The following is a 19,299-nucleotide window of genomic DNA, read 5'->3' on the forward strand; positions in this document are numbered from 1 at the left end:
GGAATATTTGTGCTCGGGGTTGGGTTTTTTTTCTTCAGAAAAATTTCGACTTTTCAACTAGCCATTTTTGACGGATTTTTTAAATTTCATTCAAAAGGTATTGTTATCTTGAGCTCAAATTTGAAAAGATATTTCACCTGTGATCATTTTTCGTAAAGTTACTGGGATTATAGATTGCCATTTTGGCCAATTTGGGACTATTAACGCGCGATATATTTCGCGCTATTAACGCGTAAGCGGAGATTTATTCCGTCCTAGAAATCGTTCCAAATTGGTTCGGGGAAGCTTATTTGCCATAATTGATTTGTTACTAGGAGCAGAATCTATCATTTTGCACTTTATCTCAATTTTTTTAAAAATCATTTTTATTTTATTAAATTTAAAATTTTCATGTTATTACTGCTGCATAGACCTTTAAGGCAGTCGGAACATTCAGGGCTTCGCCCTGATACGAACAGTCTTGTTCAACTTTCTCCATGAGATAGCAATCCCGTCTCAGAATGAGAGTATATGTATTAAGAAGTTATGACTATAAGACTAAAACCATAAAACTATATGTATTCTACTCTATAGTCGTATGGTTAGTCTAACGTGCTACTAATTAATTTAAACGCTCCATTTTAAGACTTGAGTTATTTCGGACTTTGTTCTTCCAATAAGAAGCGGCGTTTTTTGTCTTCTGAGCGTTTTTTAGTTAATAGTAAAACAAGACTACTCGTATCAGGGCGAAGCCTTGAAAATTTGGACTGCCTTTTAAAGTCTATGGAGCCGTAATAACATACAAAAATTAAATGAAATAAAATAAAATTGATTTTTTTTTATTTTGAGATTTTTTTTTCTAAAACTCATCCCCCGCACGCCATATAAAGTTACGAAGTGATAGATTTCGCACCTTGTATGAAATCCATTATGGCAAATGAGCGTTTTTCAAGCAATTTAGAACGATTTCTAAGTCATATTAAATCTCGGCATACTTGTTAGTAGCGCGAAATATATCGCGCGTTAATTTTCCAAAATTGGCCAGAATGGCAACCTTTAAACCCCCATAACTTTTCGAAAATGATCACAGGTAAAATGTATTTTCAAATTTAAGCTCAAGACAACAATACCTTTTGAACAATGCAAAAAATACGTCGAAAAAGGCCAGTTAAAAAGTCGAAATTTGTCTGAAGAGAAAAACCCACCCCGAGCAAAATTATTCCGTTACTTTCGTCATAAAAGTCGAATCAATAATCAATAAAATTTCATTGGTTTGTCATTCGGACGAGTATCATGCGAATCGATTCTTCAGCTGTTTTTTAACAAGCTATGTTTTTGATTTCATGCAGTACAAGTAATAAAACAGAATCTTAGTTTGAAATTAGTCTCTCAGAAATATCGTGCTCATTTTTGCTATGTGTGGTATTGATCTTAAAAGAGAATGGATGACTTCAAGTGTTCCATATGCTGCTGTTAAATGTTTTTTTCCAGCGTTTTTCTCTCTTCTCATGGTTAGTGTAACGCACCAGTTTTACAAGTAACAAAACAGTCTCTCAGATTGAAGTTAGTTTGTCAAACAATAACGCGCTCTTTTTATTGCGTGTGGTATTGTCTGATTTAAAAAAATGGAAGACTTCGAGTGTTCCATATGCTGCGACACGCTCGATGATCCCAGGCTGCTTCCATGTGGACACATGTTCTGCGGGCCAGAAAGGGGGTGCATCTTGGCCCTGAACAGAAACGACTTGTCAGCTGATTGTCCGAATTGCAGAAAAACACATCATATTAACGTGAGCGAACTGCAACCGATCTATGTCCTGAAGAAATTTCTAGAAGGTCTGAAAATTGCGGACACGGGAGACAAACAAACTCGGAGTGTGAGCGCTGGTGCGAAGTCCTGTGTCCAACATAGCGACATGTCCCTTGTGTATTTCTGTGATACTTGTGATGTCAGCATCTGTGACCTTTGCTGGGGAAACGACCACAGCGAGCATAAAGTAGTGCTTACGAGAGTCAAGCAAAAGAAAGACTTACTGGGTGCTATGGAACGCGTGAACCTTGAATCATCCATATCTGTGTACGAGAAAGTGATTGCGGACAATCAGAAAAGAAGACAACTAATGGCAGAAGTTATGACTGAAATTGATGTCGTGAACGAGTTGCTCCGAACAAGGGCTAACAGTTTAACCGAACTGAATGAACTTTGGAAAGAGTATGTCGGACTTGATTCGAGTTCTTCGAAAGTGGCAGAATTAGGGGAGAAATTGCTGGAAGATTTGAAAGGTCACGAGAGAAACAATAATGACGAAGAAATCAAGAAGAGTATCAGCCAGATATCGAAGGAGAGCCAAAAGAAGTTCAAAACTTTTGCGAATCTGTGTGATCGAAATGAGAAAACTCTGAATGAGATGAAGCAACCAAATAAACAAGTGGGCGGCTTGAAAAGTGGAAAACCAGAAGTTTCAACTCTAGATGCGTTGACTCTGTGCTTAGGTTCAGATGCTGAAGTTGACTTTTTCAGCTTATTGACAGGTGCTCATTCTTCTGAATCGGCGGGTCCACTGAGACCTGGGACTAGGGAAAACAGACTTGCTGGACAAGATAAGGAATTCACTACGAAGAGAGACGGTGGAACAAATCAGTGTGATAGAGCAGACTCTTCTCCAGCTGCTAGGGTATGTGTTGAACACATAATACTCAGTCTGTCCCAATCTGTTTATGAAAAAGTTAATTTAAAATTAACTAACAGCTACACTCATTTTTGAACCAGTTCTTAACTAATATTTATAACCAATTACATTATTGATAGAACTATCCCTATAAAATATTACTAATTAACCAATCATATTCCATCACTAATACTGACAATTAATTGTAGTGCTGGAACTACTTGTAGTTTCAGCACCAGAACAGTTTCAATAAATCTTAGACTACAGTTGTTCTCCTTTTGGACAAGCTCCAAGAATAACTCGCAAATACCACTATACACTAGATCTATCGAGACTAGGAGATAAATCAGTAAGATTAAGATTGGTATCAGACTAAGAAGTTGCACGAATTTTTCCGGCCGAAAATAAGATAGCGTGACGAACAGACGGTGTACCTCGTCTGAAAATATTCTATGAGAAAGCCACCACTGGCTTAAACTCATCTGGTGCGACCAAAAACCTCGAACAAGACCTTAACTAATTTAGATTTATCAAAATAGAATTAGAAAAAGACCAAAATTGCAAAATGTTAGATGGAACAGACAGTGTAATAGATATGTCTCTACGTATCAATGAATCTACGCCAATATTTCAAACAATACACGAGAAATGCCAGGTTTTTAACGAAGAACAAGATCACGGCGTAAACATCGATTGAACGACGGACCAAGATAATACATGATAGTACGACGCAAACCGCAAAGAGTATATGTCTTCAGAATTCTATACGCAGTAAATTAAAATTTTTCTTTATTGACAAGAAAATTATGCTATTTAAAGAACAATCTGATTTCTCAAGAACAAATGAAGACGAAAGATACGATCTTGTAATTATACCACATAAACAAACAAAAAGATAAATAAAATAGAAAAGACAGAAACAGAAAAAGACAATAATATTGAAAACAACGACTGATAATAAATACACGAGTCGTTCCTTGCAAATACTGCAGTACTTTAATTTCCAAAGTTTTGTAAAAATAGATTTTATTGAAAACAAAAAATATGAAAACTAATTGGTAGGAATTTTTAACGTTATTTTAACAAATCTTTTAAAAGTTTCTTGCTTCTCAACAAATAATTTTTTCTTCATCACTGCTTCATCACCTAAAACAAAACCGAATTTATTCAAAAAACTAACATCATTTAAAACTATACTCCTTAAATAATTTTAAATCCATAAATTTTTTTTAAACTTAAATCTCTTATTAAAACTTTTCTTCTCACAGCTTATCCTTGCCCTCTCAAAATATATATTTACTTTTAAAAACAGACCATCAAAATTTTTCTTGGATCTTTAATTTCACTTAAATTAACTGATCATCAAGACTTTCCTTGGATCAATCAGAACATCTTGGTCCTCCCCACCTCATAATTTGAATTGTCTAACGACCTCAAACGTTTCACTATCCAACTCTTATAAAAAAACTGAGGACTAATAGAAATTGTTGGAAAACTAACCATTATAATTAAGATATACAGTGAAGACCTTCGGTTACTCATCTTTCACCTGAGCCTCTCCTCTTAGTTGACCCAGGCTAAAACCCTTAAAATTTTAGCAAGTACTAAAATAGTATCTAACGATCTACTTGTATTCTAATTCTACCTGAAACTTGTGGATTGATTTACTATTCTCAAACCCTTGATCACAAATCAAACCCCTATGTAAGAAAATTTTTTCTTAGAGTTGATATATTCTCTCTCCAACCCGTCTATGCCCCAAGTTAAGATAACCACACAAAAACCGTAAGAACTAACAGTTTATGAAATAGAAACTCTAACCTCCGAATTTTGCAACCATCATCCTAAACCTTATGTCAGAATTTAATTTAGACTGTAACAAACAATCAAGCTACCCAATTATTTAATTGAAGACAAAAGATACGATCTTCTAATTATACCACATAAACAAACAAGAAGATAAATAAAATAGAAAAGACAGACACAGAAAAAGACAATAATAGCAAAACAAAAACGAAGATTTGCAAAAACACGTAACGCAGTTTCGGAATTGGACACAACTACAGTACAAGAGCTTCAAGAGCCAAAAGATTCGATAAATAAGAGTACTCCAATATACCAACAGAAATGTTTTTTTTTAAACTCAGAAACAACACCACTATTATCAACTAAGGGTAAACGCAAAATTATAGAATCAGATATTAATAAACCGGTACAACTATATAATGGGAATCAGCCAAAAATACACATTGAAAGTTACACATTAACAGTTTTAGAATACAAAATAATATACAATACGACAAAAATTTCGACGATTACTCTATACAATTTACTCAGTACAATTTACTCAGTACAGTTTTGTCATAACTTAATTGAAAATTCATTCGAAAAAGGAAATAGTCCATGCACACAGGAATTTCCCGAAATAAGAATAAAAAGACAAATATTTGATTTCATAAAAAACATTGGTAAAATCACTTCATATTACGGAATATTCACTATTGTTATTTTACCAGCACAACCAAATCAAACACGGCATCAAATACAAACAGATGATGTATATCAAGAATTCTGAAAAATCTTCATAGAATACATAAAAAATATATGACATCCTAATTCACAAAGAGCAATTTCAATCTTCACAAACGATGTTTTCTCTTCTATTTATAGTTTTATATCTATATTAGAATTAAAAGACGCATCAAATGAATCGCCACCTCAGACATCTCGACACTCAACTGTAAGAAAAGAAATTGATCTTTTCTCAAAACTTCTAGAAACAATCCTTGAAAATATCACTAGGAACGAAACATCACAAAATGTAAAACATGACTTACAACGAATCCTATCATGGTCCATAATAGATTCTTTTGTAAACAATTCATAATTCATTCAATATCCAGAAAAAATTTTCGACCATAAACCTCAGACGATGAAACTGTATTAGCCAACCAAACAGGTTTTGTTTGGGACCCGAATGATCTCAACCATTATTTACTAAAACAACCACTGACATTTCATTTGCAGCAATCCCCACTATTTCATTACTCAAGGATTACGTAAGAATTTTTCAAATACTATTGATGCAACACCTTTAAACTATAACACAATGTTTATTGATAGAACAGGATTTAGATTAATTTCAAATTTATAAACACACAAGAAACGCTAAATGAAACAAAAAGTCTAACAAAACAAGATATTAAAACCCCATCACATTTTATTGACGAGTAAATAGTTGAAACAAGGCCTACAACAACAAAACAAAGCATCTTTTTAATCACCCTACACTTACAACTCCAGAATAACAAAATTACTCAATTCCCAAAGACTACCATTCAATCAACAATAAAACCACCTGTTGTCCCAAAATATTCGCAAATGGATTACCAAACATATAGACCAATATCTAAAACGCGACAATCAAACAAGCAAAAGCGTCCAAACAGAAAGAATTTTTCAAAACTTAATTAAGATTTTTTCGCTATTAACATTAAAAACAGCCAAAAACTAATTCCAACAACAGCAACATACAGTCAAAAAAGTTAACCCCAATCATCTACACGTATTTCATTTTAAGAAAATCTCTATAAGTTCAAAAAAAGACACGCACCATCCTTTGATAGCAGCAATTCGTCAAGCACCCCCAAGTGAACCACGATAAGAACCAACATATAACCTTTACCCCTTACTTCAGATTTTTGCTTATGATTATCGCCAAGTTATCCATCCTCGATGAAGTCGAGACTTTGCAATACCCAGAGTTCATTTTGGTATATATACCTTCATCACTCTCTTCGAGCCCTTTGGATCTTCTAGCAATACAATTCAATGTACTCCCCCATCACTACAAAAAATGTCTCAACAAAATACCCCAATTATCCTATCGGTCTATTTGGGATTAACACCAACTTCCAAACATAAACAAACTCATTAGCTGACACAAGCCATAAACAAACTCATTAGCTGACACAAGGAACCAAACTTAGAAAACGAATAAATAGTGATTTCATCCAATACCTCTTTATCCTTGCCAGAAACCCTATCACTACCATTAACCACTTCAGTAACAGGTCAAACTCAAAGCACTACGCTCTCCCTAAATTTCCTTACAAGTCTAGACGATCGACATCGATAACTTCTCAGCACAAATGTTCCCTTACAATTATACTGGAAAACGTTTGTTGCACCCCTTCCCCAAATTTGGCCAACATCTTGATAGTAATAGACTACAGAATTGGGCATTAAAGCGATTACAAAGAAGACACGACATTCACAAAGAATTACTAGAACATAATATACAAATCCTTACTCAAGATAACTTAACACTTAAATTTGAAAAAATAGTAAAATTAAAAAGTTTAAACCATCAACCACTGCATCTAGCCCCACCAAATATAACAGCTCAATCTTTTTTCCTCCATTCATCACAACAGATTTTGTCTAGAAATACGATAGATATTTTAAAAAGACTATATGATATATAACATTCTACAACTCATATTCAGCATTATCTTACACATGTAACTTTTAATAGTTATTTTTCATAAAACACTTTACCCCTTTGTACTCTTAGAAACCACATCTCATAAAAATCTTTCCCCCGAACAAGACTACAAGACCTCTTAGTTACTCATTATGGTTGTAAAGAAAATCAACAAAACATTTTGCATAATTACGAAATTAATCAAGTAACACAATGTGAACCCGAACCACAAAAGATAGAATCAACAATTTTAGTATCAACACTTTACTCGAAAGCACGAGCTACAACACTTATAGGATATACATTTACAGCAAAAATCTCAAAAAAGAAAGTACATTGCTCACAAGTCGCAAATGGAATTGAAAACAGACTCGATCATGAAGTCTTTTACCAAGCAATAAAGAAAGATTTTTGCATCTTAAACCTGTAGATTGCATAAAAGAATCGCAACGATTAAAAATAACCACAAATAAAGGCAAAAACTGCAAATTACTGAACTTTCAAGTTTTACCAGACTCCGCGCATCAGGCAGAGCTTGAAAGATACCAAGGTCATATCAAATTCGATGATAAATACCCGTACCACGGTGCACCCGGACGTTTTAATTGTAAATTTTACGATAAAAATTGGATGACACACATGAGAATTTTTAATCCCTCAAATTGTAAACCTGGCACAAAGAACAAAGGCTATCAAGAATTAATGTTTTTTCATTGGAAAATCTAATTGGGAAAAGTACAAACAACACATTGATTAAAAGACGATACTATTTTTTGTCGAGGTATACGCTTATCTTGAAAAAGTGACCAAGGATATTCCGATCCTACCACTTGCACACAAGCAACCATTGTTTGGTATCCAGAAGACACAAGTACCACATTTCAAGTTGCTTAAATTCACGCAAGATTGATAAAAATTCACAGAAAAAATTTTAATGATTCAATCCCTTTTGAAAAAGTCAGCACTAATAGAATTAGATGTAACAATCAAAAATAAAAACTATTGATGTTATTGAAAATAAATTATTACGTTTTCAAATTTACTCTGAAAAAGAAGTCACTTGTAGATATCCCAAACCCCTTTACAAAAAACAATATTCAGAAACTTTTGTCGAATACGAAAGAGGTTTTGACATAAAAACAAGAAAGTTAATTATTAACCCATCACAACCATATTGAAACTGCAAAGATGAAACAAACATCCCGGTAACATTTTCTAAAAACACAGGAAATCCTGGCGGAAAACTTCACCCAGAAGATAAAGATAGCATACGATTGCAAGAAATTTCACTCATGAAAAACACATGTTTTGGTGTCCCTTTTTTTTTGATTTACATCTTGATACAATAAGCAGAATTTTTCAGGAAATGTCACTATCTGAACTGAAAAAACTTCATCTTTAATGTGAATTCGAACGTACTTAAATACTACAATCAATCGCATAAGCAGTATTAGAAATACCGTAAGCAGGATATTTATTTTGAGGAAATAGATCGAACTTCATTACCATCGAAGGAAACAATCTCTAGTAGTACTACACATCAACTAAAAAAAAGTTTCACCAATAGACGTTTTTGAATATAAAAAAAATGTTACAAAAGAATCCTTGTATTCTATAAAAACAAAGTTTAGTTTGTTGATACACTGTCACGACGTAAACATTTTTAGTAATAGCCACAAGGTACGACGTAACTGCCACAATGAAGTACAGCTAAATCCAAGCGAAGATAAATATTATCTTCTTACTTCATACCCTACTCTTATGCCATCATTAAAAAAAAATTCACTAGGATGCATAAGAGCAATCGCCCGTAACCCAAATATTGACTTACAATTAGTAGGCAATATTTTCAGATCAGATATACACAATCACATTCAAACACAGCAGATTCAAGAACTCCTTACTCAAATGGACTCAATTCAAAGACAATCAATTGATCAGAACTTACGACAACTCGCTGAAAGTTTCTCAAATTTTAACCCTGAAGATTTTAGTAGATACTTTCAGGAAATCAAAGACTGTATATATCCTAACGGTTAATAGTACCGTCCACAAGTTATTTCACTAATTGTTATCTTTAGTTTTGTAAATCTAAAAAACGAACTCCTAGCTTTTCTAGGATGGCCGTACTATATATTAGAAAGATTGACTGTTTTATACGCGTTATTTACTTTTTTTTTGGATTCGTTTTCTCATTATATTGAAAGGAAACTACAGCACATGCGGAATGCATACACAAGTAAGCAAACAAGCAAGTGTAGCACGCATATTACTAGCAGGATTTGTTGGAATAATTTCTACCTCGATAAGCAAAATTCTCCTCGACGCTGAAACTAGCGAATACAATAAGAAAATGTCTACAACATCAAATGCAAACGATACTTCACAAAAAATTTGAATCCCACACCCTCAGCACCACAACAGTTACATCACCTGCAAATAATCACCCTTTATTTTTAGTACCACAAAATTATAGTAACACATTAGCAATAACAGAACACACTTCTCAAGGTCGTAGCTACCCACAAAGCCCGGTATCTCATATTGGACTCCACAATTCAACCATTGATGACACATATTAGCAGATCGTAGAACAACCATACACAAAAATTTTTCAATCTCAAAACAACCATCTTTTTAGCACACGATGAGCCGACATAGTGGATACCTCAACTGTTTCCTTTCCTATTTATCCAACCTTCAACGCCACTCCTTCCGCTTTTTGCTTATATATGGTAGTCCTTGGGTTGTATCCATCGGTTTTGGAAAATCTGGAAATTGCCGGTTATGTTTGTGGGCAGTAGCAAAAGATTCGAGCCCCTGCCGACCCAAAAGGTCCCCGTCATTATGGTTTTATGAGATATCCATTTTTGGCTGACTGACCTTCAATTTTTTCAATCTATACTAATTTTAAGGGGGGAGCGCGCGCCAAAAAACGCGTTTTTTGGCCTTTTTTCAAAAATTTCCATGCGGCGCAGAAAATTTTGTCAAATTTGAGTCTTTATAGTGGTTTGGTAGAGCTCCGAATATCAAATTGTTCGACCTAACCAAAGGTCAACAGAATGTTCACATTTTTTTTAAATCCGCCCTCCACCTCCTGATATTCCTAGATCCGCGCCTCTTTGTGATGCGTGGTAACTGATTTTGAATAGAAGGTTCTGGAGTGTAAATCTTTGATGAGGTCGCGGGCTATGCTCTGAAATTTTCTGTTAAAATTTATCGTCATTTCATATATATATGTTTATCAAGCGGGCGATCATTGTCTTTTGAGAAAGATAAATAATCTCTTGTTGTTTTTCATAATAATCGCCCAACCTTATAACTTTAGCGAATATACTAAAGATTACTCCTTAGGTAGCAACCTTCCATTAACTTTGATTGGTTGTGTTCACGTTCCGACTGCTTTCTAAGCTTTATGGACCGGTAATAACATGAAAAATTTAATTCGAAAAAGTTAAAATAACATGAACAATTAAACCTGAAATTTTTTTTAATTAAGATTTTTGCAAAAATCAGCCTTCCACACGCCATGTAAGTACAAAGTGATAGTCTTTGCTCCTAATAAAAAATCAATTATAGTTGTAGAGTAAAGGATAAAAATGTGAAAAAAATTTCGTTCTTTTCCTTGATAAAAAAAAGTTGCAACTTCTTTGTCCCGTAACTAAGGATAGCTCGAAAAAACAGACATTGCACTCGAATCGTTCCAAATTTTGTAACAAAAGTAATGGAATATTTGTGCTCGGGGGTGGGTTTTTTTTCTTCAGAAAAATTTCGACTTTTTAACTAGCCATTTTTGACGGATTTTTTAAATTTCATTCAAAAGGTATTGTTGTCTTGAGCTCAAATTTGAAAAGATATTTCACCTGTGATCATTTTTCGTAAAGTTACTGGGGTTTAAAGATTGCCATTTTGGCCAATTTGGGACTATTAACGCGCGATATATTTCGCGCTATTAACGCGTAAGCGGAGATTTATTCCGTCCTAGAAATCGTTCCAAATTGGTTCGGGGAAGCTTATTTGCCATAATTGATTTGTTACTAGGAGCAGAATCTATCATTTTGCACTTTATCTCAATTTTTTTAAAAATCATTTTTATTTTATTACATTTAAAATTTTCATGTTATTACTGCTGCATAGACCTTTAAGGCAGTCGGAACATTCAGGGCTTCGCCCTGATACAAACAGTCTTGTTCAACTTTCTCCATGAGATAGCAATCCCGTCTCAGAATGAGAGTATATGTATTAAGAAGTTATGACTATAAGACTAAAACCATAAAACTATATGTATTCTACTCTATAGTCGTATGGTTAGTCTAACGTGCTACTAATTAATTTAAACGCTCCATTTTAAGACTTGAGTTATTTCGGACTTTGTTCTTCCAATAAGAAGCGGCGTTTTTTGTCTTCTGAGCGTTTTTTAGTTAATAGTAAAACAAGACTACTCGTATCAGGGCGAAGCCTTGAAAATTTGGACTGCCTTTTAAAGTCTATGGAGCCGTAATAACATACAAAAATTAAATGAAATAAAATAAAATTGATTTTTTTTATTTTGAGATTTTTTTTTCTAAAACTCATCCCCCCGCACGCCATATAAAGTTACGAAGTGATAGATTTCGCACCTTGTATGAAATCCATTATGGCAAATGAGCGTTTTTCAAGCAATTTAGAACGATTTCTAAGTCATATTAAATCTCGGCATACTTGTTAGTAGCGCGAAATATATCGCGCGTTAATTTTCCAAAATTGGCCAGAATGGCAACCTTTAAACCCCCATAACTTTTCGAAAATGATCACAGGTAAAATGTATTTTCAAATTTAAGCTCAAAACAACAATACCTTTTGAACAATGCAAAAAATACGTCGAAAAAGGCCAGTTAAAAAGTCGAAATTTGTCTGAAGAGAAAAACCCACCCCGAGCAAAATTATTCCGTTACTTTCGTTACAAAAGTCGAATCAATAATCAATAAAATTTCATTGGTTTGTCATTCGGACGAGTATCATGCGAATCGATTCTTCAGCTGTTTTTTAACAAGCTATGTTTTTGATTTCATGCAGTACAAGTAATAAAACAGAATCTTAGTTTGAAATTAGTCTCTCAGAAATATCGTGCTCATTTTTGCTATGTGTGGTATTGATCTTAAAAGAGAATGGATGACTTCAAGTGTTCCATATGCTGCTGTTAAATGTTTTTTTTCAGCTTTTTTCTCTCTTCTCATGGTTAGTGTAACGCACCAGTTTTACAAGTAACAAAACAGTCTCTCAGATTGAAGTTAGTTTGTCAAACAATAACGCGCTCTTTTTATTGCGTGTGGTTTTGTCTGATTAAAAAAAATGGAAGACTTCGAGTGTTCCATATGCTGCGACACGCTCGATGATCCCAGGCTGCTTCCATGTGGACACATGTTCTGCGGGCCAGAAAGGGGGTGCATCTTGGCCCTGAACAGAAACGACTTGTCAGCTGATTGTCCGAATTGCAGAAAAACACATCATATTAACGTGAGCGAACTGCAACCGATCTATGTCCTGAAGAAATTTCTAGAAGGTCTGAAAATTGCGGACACGGGAGACAAACAAACTCGGAGTGTGAGCGCTGGTGCGAAGTCCTGTGTCCAACATAGCGACATGTCCCTTGTGTATTTCTGTGATACTTGTGATATCAGCATCTGTGACCTTTGCTGGGGAAACGACCACAGCGAGCATAAAGTAGTGCTTAGGAGAGTCAAGCAAAAGAAAGACTTACTGGGTGCTATGGAACGCGTGAACCTTGAATCATCCATATCTGTTTACGAGAAAGTGATCGCGGACAATCAGAAAAGAAGGCAACTAATGGCAGAGGTTCTGACTGAAATTGATGTTGTGAACGAGTTGCTCCGAACAAGGGCTCACAGTTTAAGAGAACTGAATGAACTTTGGAAAGAGTATGTCGGGCTTGATTCGAGTTCTTCGAAGGTGGCAGAATTAGGGGAGAAATTGATGGAAGATTTGAAAGGTCACGAGAGAAACAATAAGGACGAAGAAATCAAGAAGAGTATCAGCCAGATATCGAAGGAGAGCAAAAAGAAGTTCAAAACTTTTGCGAATCTGTGTGATCGAAATGAGAAAACTCTGAATGAGATGAAGCAACCAAATAAACAAGTGGGCGGCTTGAAAAGTGGAAAACCAGAAGTTTCAACTCTAGATGCGTTGACTCTGTGCTTAGGTTCAGATGCTGAAGTTGACTTTTTCAGCTTATTGACAGGTGCTCATTCTTCTGAATCGGCGGGTCCACTGAGACCTGGGACTAGGGAAAACAGACTTGCTGGACCAGATAAGGAATTCACTACGAAGAGAGACGGTGGAACAAATCAGTGTGATAGAGCAGACTCTTCTCCAGCTGCTAGGGTATGTGTTGAACACATAATACTCAGTCTGTCCCAATCTGTTTATGAAAAAGTTAATTTAAAATTAACTAACAGCTACACTCATTTTTGAACCAGTTCTTAACTAATATTTATAACCAATTACATTATTGATAGAACTATCCCTATAAAATATTACTAATTAACCAATCATATTCCATCACTAATACTGAAAATTAATTGTAGTGCTGGAACTACTTGTAGTTTCAGCACCAGAACAGTTTCAATAAATCTTAGACTACAGTTGTTCTCCTTTTGGACAAGCTCCAAGAATAACTCGCAAATACCACTATACACTAGATCTATCGAGACTAGGAGATAAATCAGTAAGATTAAGATTGGTATCAGACTAAGAAGTTGCACGAATTTTTCCGGCCGAAAATAAGATAGCGTGACGACCTTAACTAATTTAGATTTATCAAAATAGAATTAGAAAAAGACCAAAATTGCAAAATGTTAGATGGAACAGACAGTGTAATAGATATGTCTCTACGTATCAATGAATCTACGCCAATATTTCAAACAATACACGAGAAATGCCAGGTTTTTAACGAAGAACAAGATCACGGCGTAAACATCGATTGAACGACGGACCAAGATAATACATGATAGTACGACGCAAACCGCAAAGAGTATATGTCTTCAGAATTCTATACGCAGTAAATTAAAATTTTTCTTTATTGACAAGAAAATTATGCTATTTAAAGAACAATCTGATTTCTCAAGAACAAATGAAGACGAAAGATACGATCTTGTAATTATACCACATAAACAAACAAAAAGATAAATAAAATAGAAAAGACAGAAACAGAAAAAGACAATAATATTGAAAACAACGACTGATAAAAAATACACGAGTCGTTCCTTGCAAATACTGCAGTACTTTAATTTCGAAAGTTTTGTAAAAATAGATTTTATTGAAAACAAAAAATATGAAAACTAATTGGTAGGAATTTTTAACGTTATTAAAAAAAATCTTTTAAAAGTTTCTTGCTTCTCAAAAAACAATTTTTTCTTCATCACCGCTTCATCACCTAAAACAAAACCGAATTTATTCAAAAAACTAACATCATTTAAAACTATACTCCTTAAAATAATTTTAAATCCATAAATTTTTTTTAAACTTAAATCTCTTATTAAAACTTTTCTTCTCACAGCTTATCCTTGCCCTCTCAAAATATATATTTACTTTTAAAAACAGACCATCAAAATTTTTCTTGGATCTTTAATTTCACTTAAATTATCTGATCATCAAGACTTTCCTTGGATCAATCAGAACATCTTGGTCCTCCCCACCTCATAATTTGAATTGTCTAACGACCTCAAACGTTTCACTATCCAACTCTTATAAAAAAACTCAGGACTAATAGAAATTGTTGGAAAACTAACCATTATAATTAAGATATACAGTGAAGACCTTCGGTTACTCATCTTTCACCTGAGCCTCTCCTCTTAGTTGACCCAGGCTAAAACCCTTAAAATTTTAGCAAGTACTAAAATAGTATCTAACGATCTACTTGTATTCTAATTCTACCTGAAACTTGTGGATTGATTTACTATTCTCAAACCCTTGATCACAAATCAAACCCCTATGTAAGAAAATTTTTTCTTAGAGTTGATATATTCTCTCTCCAACCCGTCTATGCCCCAAGTTAAGATAACCACACAAAAACCGTAAGAACTAACAGTTTATGAAATAGAAACTCTAACCTCCGAATTTTGCAACCATCATCCTAAACCTTATGTCAGAATTTAATTTAGACTGTAACAAACAATCAAGCTACCCAATTATTTAATTGAAGACAAAAGATACGATCTTCTAATTATACCACATAAACAAACAAGGAGATAAATAAAATAGAAAAGACAGACACAGAAAAAGACAATAATAGCAAAACAAAAACGAAGATTTGCAAAAACACGTAACGCAGTTTCGGAATTGGACACAACTACAGTACAAGAGCTTCAAGAGCCAAAAGATTCGATAAATAAGAGTACTCCAATATACCAACAGAAATGTTTTTTTTTAAACTCAGAAACAACACCACTATTATCAACTAAGGGTAAACGCAAAATTATAGAATCAGATATTAATAAACCGGTACAACTATATAATGGGAATCAGCCAAAAATACACATTGAAAGTTACACATTAACAGTTTTAGAATACAAAATAATATACAATACGACAAAAATTTCGACGATTACTCTATACAATTTACTCAGTACAATTTACTCAGTACAGTTTTGTCATAACTTAATTGAAAATTCATTCGAAAAAGGAAATAGTCCATGCACACAGGAATTTCCCGAAATAAGAATAAAAAGACAAATATTTGATTTCATAAAAAACATTGGTAAAATCACTTCATATTACGGAATATTCACTATTGTTATTTTACCAGCACAACCAAATCAAACACGGCATCAAATACAAACAGATGATGTATATCAAGAATTCTGAAAAATCTTCATAGAATACATAAAAAATATATGACATCCTAATTCACAAAGAGCAATTTCAATCTTCACAAACGATGTTTTCTCTTCTATTTATAGTTTTATATCTATATTAGAATTAAAAGACGCATCAAATGAATCGCCACCTCAGACATCTCGACACTCAACTGTAAGAAAAGAAATTGATCTTTTCTCAAAACTTCTAGAAACAATCCTTGAAAATATCACTAGGAACGAAACATCACAAAATGTAAAACATGACTTACAACGAATCCTATCATGGTCCATAATAGATTCTTTTGTAAACAATTCATAATTCATTCAATATCCAGAAAAAATTTTCGACCATAAACCTCAGACGATGAAACTGTATTAGCCAACCAAACAGGTTTTGTTTGGGACCCGAATGATCTCAACCATTATTTACTAAAACAACCACTGACATTTCATTTGCAGCAATCCCCACTATTTCATTACTCAAGGATTACGTAAGAATTTTTCAAATACTATTGATGCAACACCTTTAAACTATAACACAATGTTTATTGATAGAACAGGATTTAGATTAATTTCAAATTTATAAACACACAAGAAACGCTAAATGAAACAAAAAGTCTAACAAAACAAGATATTAAAACCCCATCACATTTTATTGACGAGTAAATAGTTGAAACAAGGCCTACAACAACAAAACAAAGCATCTTTTTAATCACCCTACACTTACAACTCCAGAATAACAAAATTACTCAATTCCCAAAGACTACCATTCAATCAACAATAAAACCACCTGTTGTCCCAAAATATTCGCAAATGGATTCCAACAACACCAACATACAGTCAAAAAAGTTAACCCCAATCATCTACACGTATTTCATTTTAAGAAAATCTCTATAAGTTCAAAAAAAGACACGCACCATCCTTTGATAGCAGCAATTCGTCAAGCAACCCCAAGTGAACCACGATAAGAACCAACATATAACCTTTACCCCTTACTTCAGATTTTTGCTTATGATTATCGCCAAGTTATCCATCCTCGATGAAGTCGAGACTTTGCAATACCCAGAGTTCATTTTGGTATATATACCTTCATCACTCTCTTCGAGCCCTTTGGATCTTCTAGCAATACAATTCAAAGTACTCCCCCATCACTACAAAAAATGTCTCAACAAAATACCCCAATTATCCTATCGGTCTATTTAGGATTAACACCAACTTCCAAACATAAACAAACTCATTAGCTGACACAAGCCATAAACAAACTCATTAGCTGACACAAGGAACCAAACTTAGAAAACGAATAAATAGTGATTTCATCCAATGCCTCTTTATCCTTGCCAGAAACCCTATCACTACCATTAACCACTTCAGTAACAGGTCAAACTCAAAGCACTACGCTCTCCCTAAATTTCCTTACAAGTCTAGACGATCGACATCGATAACTTCTCAGCACAAATGTTCCTTTACAATTATACTGGAAAACGTTTGTTGCACCCCTTCCTCAAATTTGGCCAACATCTTGATAGTAATAGACTACAGAATTGGGCATTAAAGCGATTACAAAGAAGACACGACATTCACAAAGAATTACTAGAACATAATATACAAATCCTTACTCAAGATAACTTAACACTTAAATTTGAAAAAATAGTAAAAATAAAAAGTTTAAACCATCAACCACTGCATCTAGCCCCACCAAATATAACAGCTCAATCTTTTTTCCTCCATTCATCACAACAGATTTTGTCTAGAAATACGATAGATATTTAAAAAAGACTATATGATATATAACATTCTACAACTCATATTCAGCATTATCTTACACATGTAACTTTTAATAGTTATTTTTCATAAAACAATTTACCCCTTTTTACTCTTAGAAACCACATCTCATAAAAATCTTTCCCCCGAACAAGACTACAAGACCTCTTAGTTACTCATTATGGTTGTAAAGAAAATCAACAAAACATTTTGCATAATTACGAAATTAATCAAGTAACACAATGTGAACCCGAACCACAAAAGATAGAATCAACAATTTTAGTATCAACACTTTACTCGAAAGCACGAGCTACAACACTTATAGGATATACATTTACAGCAAAAATCTCAAAAAAGAAAGTACATTGCTCACAAGTCGCAAATGGAATTGAAAACAGACTCGATCATGAAGTCTTTTACCAAGCAATAAAGAAAGATTTTTGCATCTTAAAATTTATCGTCATTTCATATATATATGTTTATCAAGCGGGCGATCATTGTCTTTTGAGAAAGATAAATAATCTCTTGTTGTTTTTCATAATAATCGCCCAACCTTATAACTTTAGCGAATATACTAAAGATTACTCCTTAGGTAGCAACCTTCCATTAACTTTGATTGGTTGTGTTCACGTTCCGACTGCTTTCTAAGCTTTATGGACCGGTAATAACATGAAAAATTTAATTCGAAAAAGTTAAAATAACATGAACAATTAAACCTGAAATTTTTTTTAATTAAGATTTTTGCAAAAATCAGCCTTCCACACGCCATATAAAGTACAAAGTGATAGTCTTTGCTCCTAATAAAAAATCAATTATAGTTGTAGAGTAAAGGATAAAAATGTGAAAAAAAATTTCGTTCTTTTCCTTGATAAAAAAAAGTTGCAACTTCTTTGTCCCGTAACTAAGGATAGCTCGAAAAAACAGACAGTGCACTCGAATCGTTCCAAATTTTGTAACAAAAGTAATGGAATATTTGTGCTCGGGGTTGGGTTTTTTTTCTTCAGAAAAATTTCGACTTTTTAACTAGCCATTTTTGACGGATTTTTTAAATTTCATTCAAAAAGTATTGTTGTCTTGAGCTCAAATTTGAAAAGATATTTCACCTGTGATCATTTTTCAAAAAGTTACTGGGGTTTATAGATTGCCATTTTGGCCAATTTGGGACTATTAACGCGCAATATATTTGGCACTATTAACGCGTAAGCGGAGATTTATTCCGTCCTAGAAATCGTTCCAAATTGGTTCGGGGAAGCTTATTTGCCATAATTGATTTGTTACTAGGAGCAGAATCTATCATTTTGCACTTTATCTCAATTTTTTTAAAAATCATTTTTATTTTATTACATTTAAAATTTTCATGTTATTACTGCTGCATAGACCTTTAAGGCAGTCGGAACATTCAGGGCTTCGCCCTGATACAAACAGTCTTGTTCAACTTTCTCCATGAGATAGCAATCCCGTCTCAGAATGAGAGTATATGTATTAAGAAGTTATGACTATAAGACTAAAACCATAAAACTATATGTATTCTACTCTATAGTCGTATGGT

General features: G+C 33.7%; 3 protein-coding genes across 3 annotated transcripts in view; all 3 read left to right on the forward strand.

Annotated features, from left to right (window-relative positions):
• The window catches only part of LOC134843901 (uncharacterized), a 681,357-nt gene that overhangs the window by 433,839 nt on the left and 228,219 nt on the right, over positions 1-19,299 (forward strand). The window lies entirely within an intron of this gene.
• Positions 1,504-2,744, forward strand: LOC134843666 (E3 ubiquitin-protein ligase TRIM21-like). The gene has a single exon (XM_063859916.1). It carries the CDS (start codon positions 1,605-1,607, stop codon positions 2,742-2,744), a length of 1,140 nt encoding a protein of 379 aa, XP_063715986.1. The 5' UTR covers positions 1,504-1,604.
• LOC134843744 (E3 ubiquitin-protein ligase TRIM21-like) lies at positions 12,466-13,605 on the forward strand. The gene has a single exon (XM_063860039.1). The coding sequence runs from the start codon at positions 12,466-12,468 to the stop codon at positions 13,603-13,605; it is 1,140 nt and encodes a 379-aa protein (XP_063716109.1).

This window comes from Symsagittifera roscoffensis, chromosome 1 (assembly GCF_963678635.1).
Source record: "Symsagittifera roscoffensis chromosome 1, txSymRosc1.1, whole genome shotgun sequence".
Lineage (NCBI taxonomy): Eukaryota > Metazoa > Xenacoelomorpha > Acoela > Convolutidae > Symsagittifera > Symsagittifera roscoffensis.

What these genes read in the sequence shown, in the direction of transcription:
- LOC134843744 (XM_063860039.1), top strand. Translation starts at nt 12,466, where the DNA reads ATGGAAGACTTCGAGTGTTCCATATGCTGCGACACGCTCGATGATCCC.
- LOC134843666 (XM_063859916.1), top strand. Translation starts at nt 1,605, where the DNA reads ATGGAAGACTTCGAGTGTTCCATATGCTGCGACACGCTCGATGATCCC.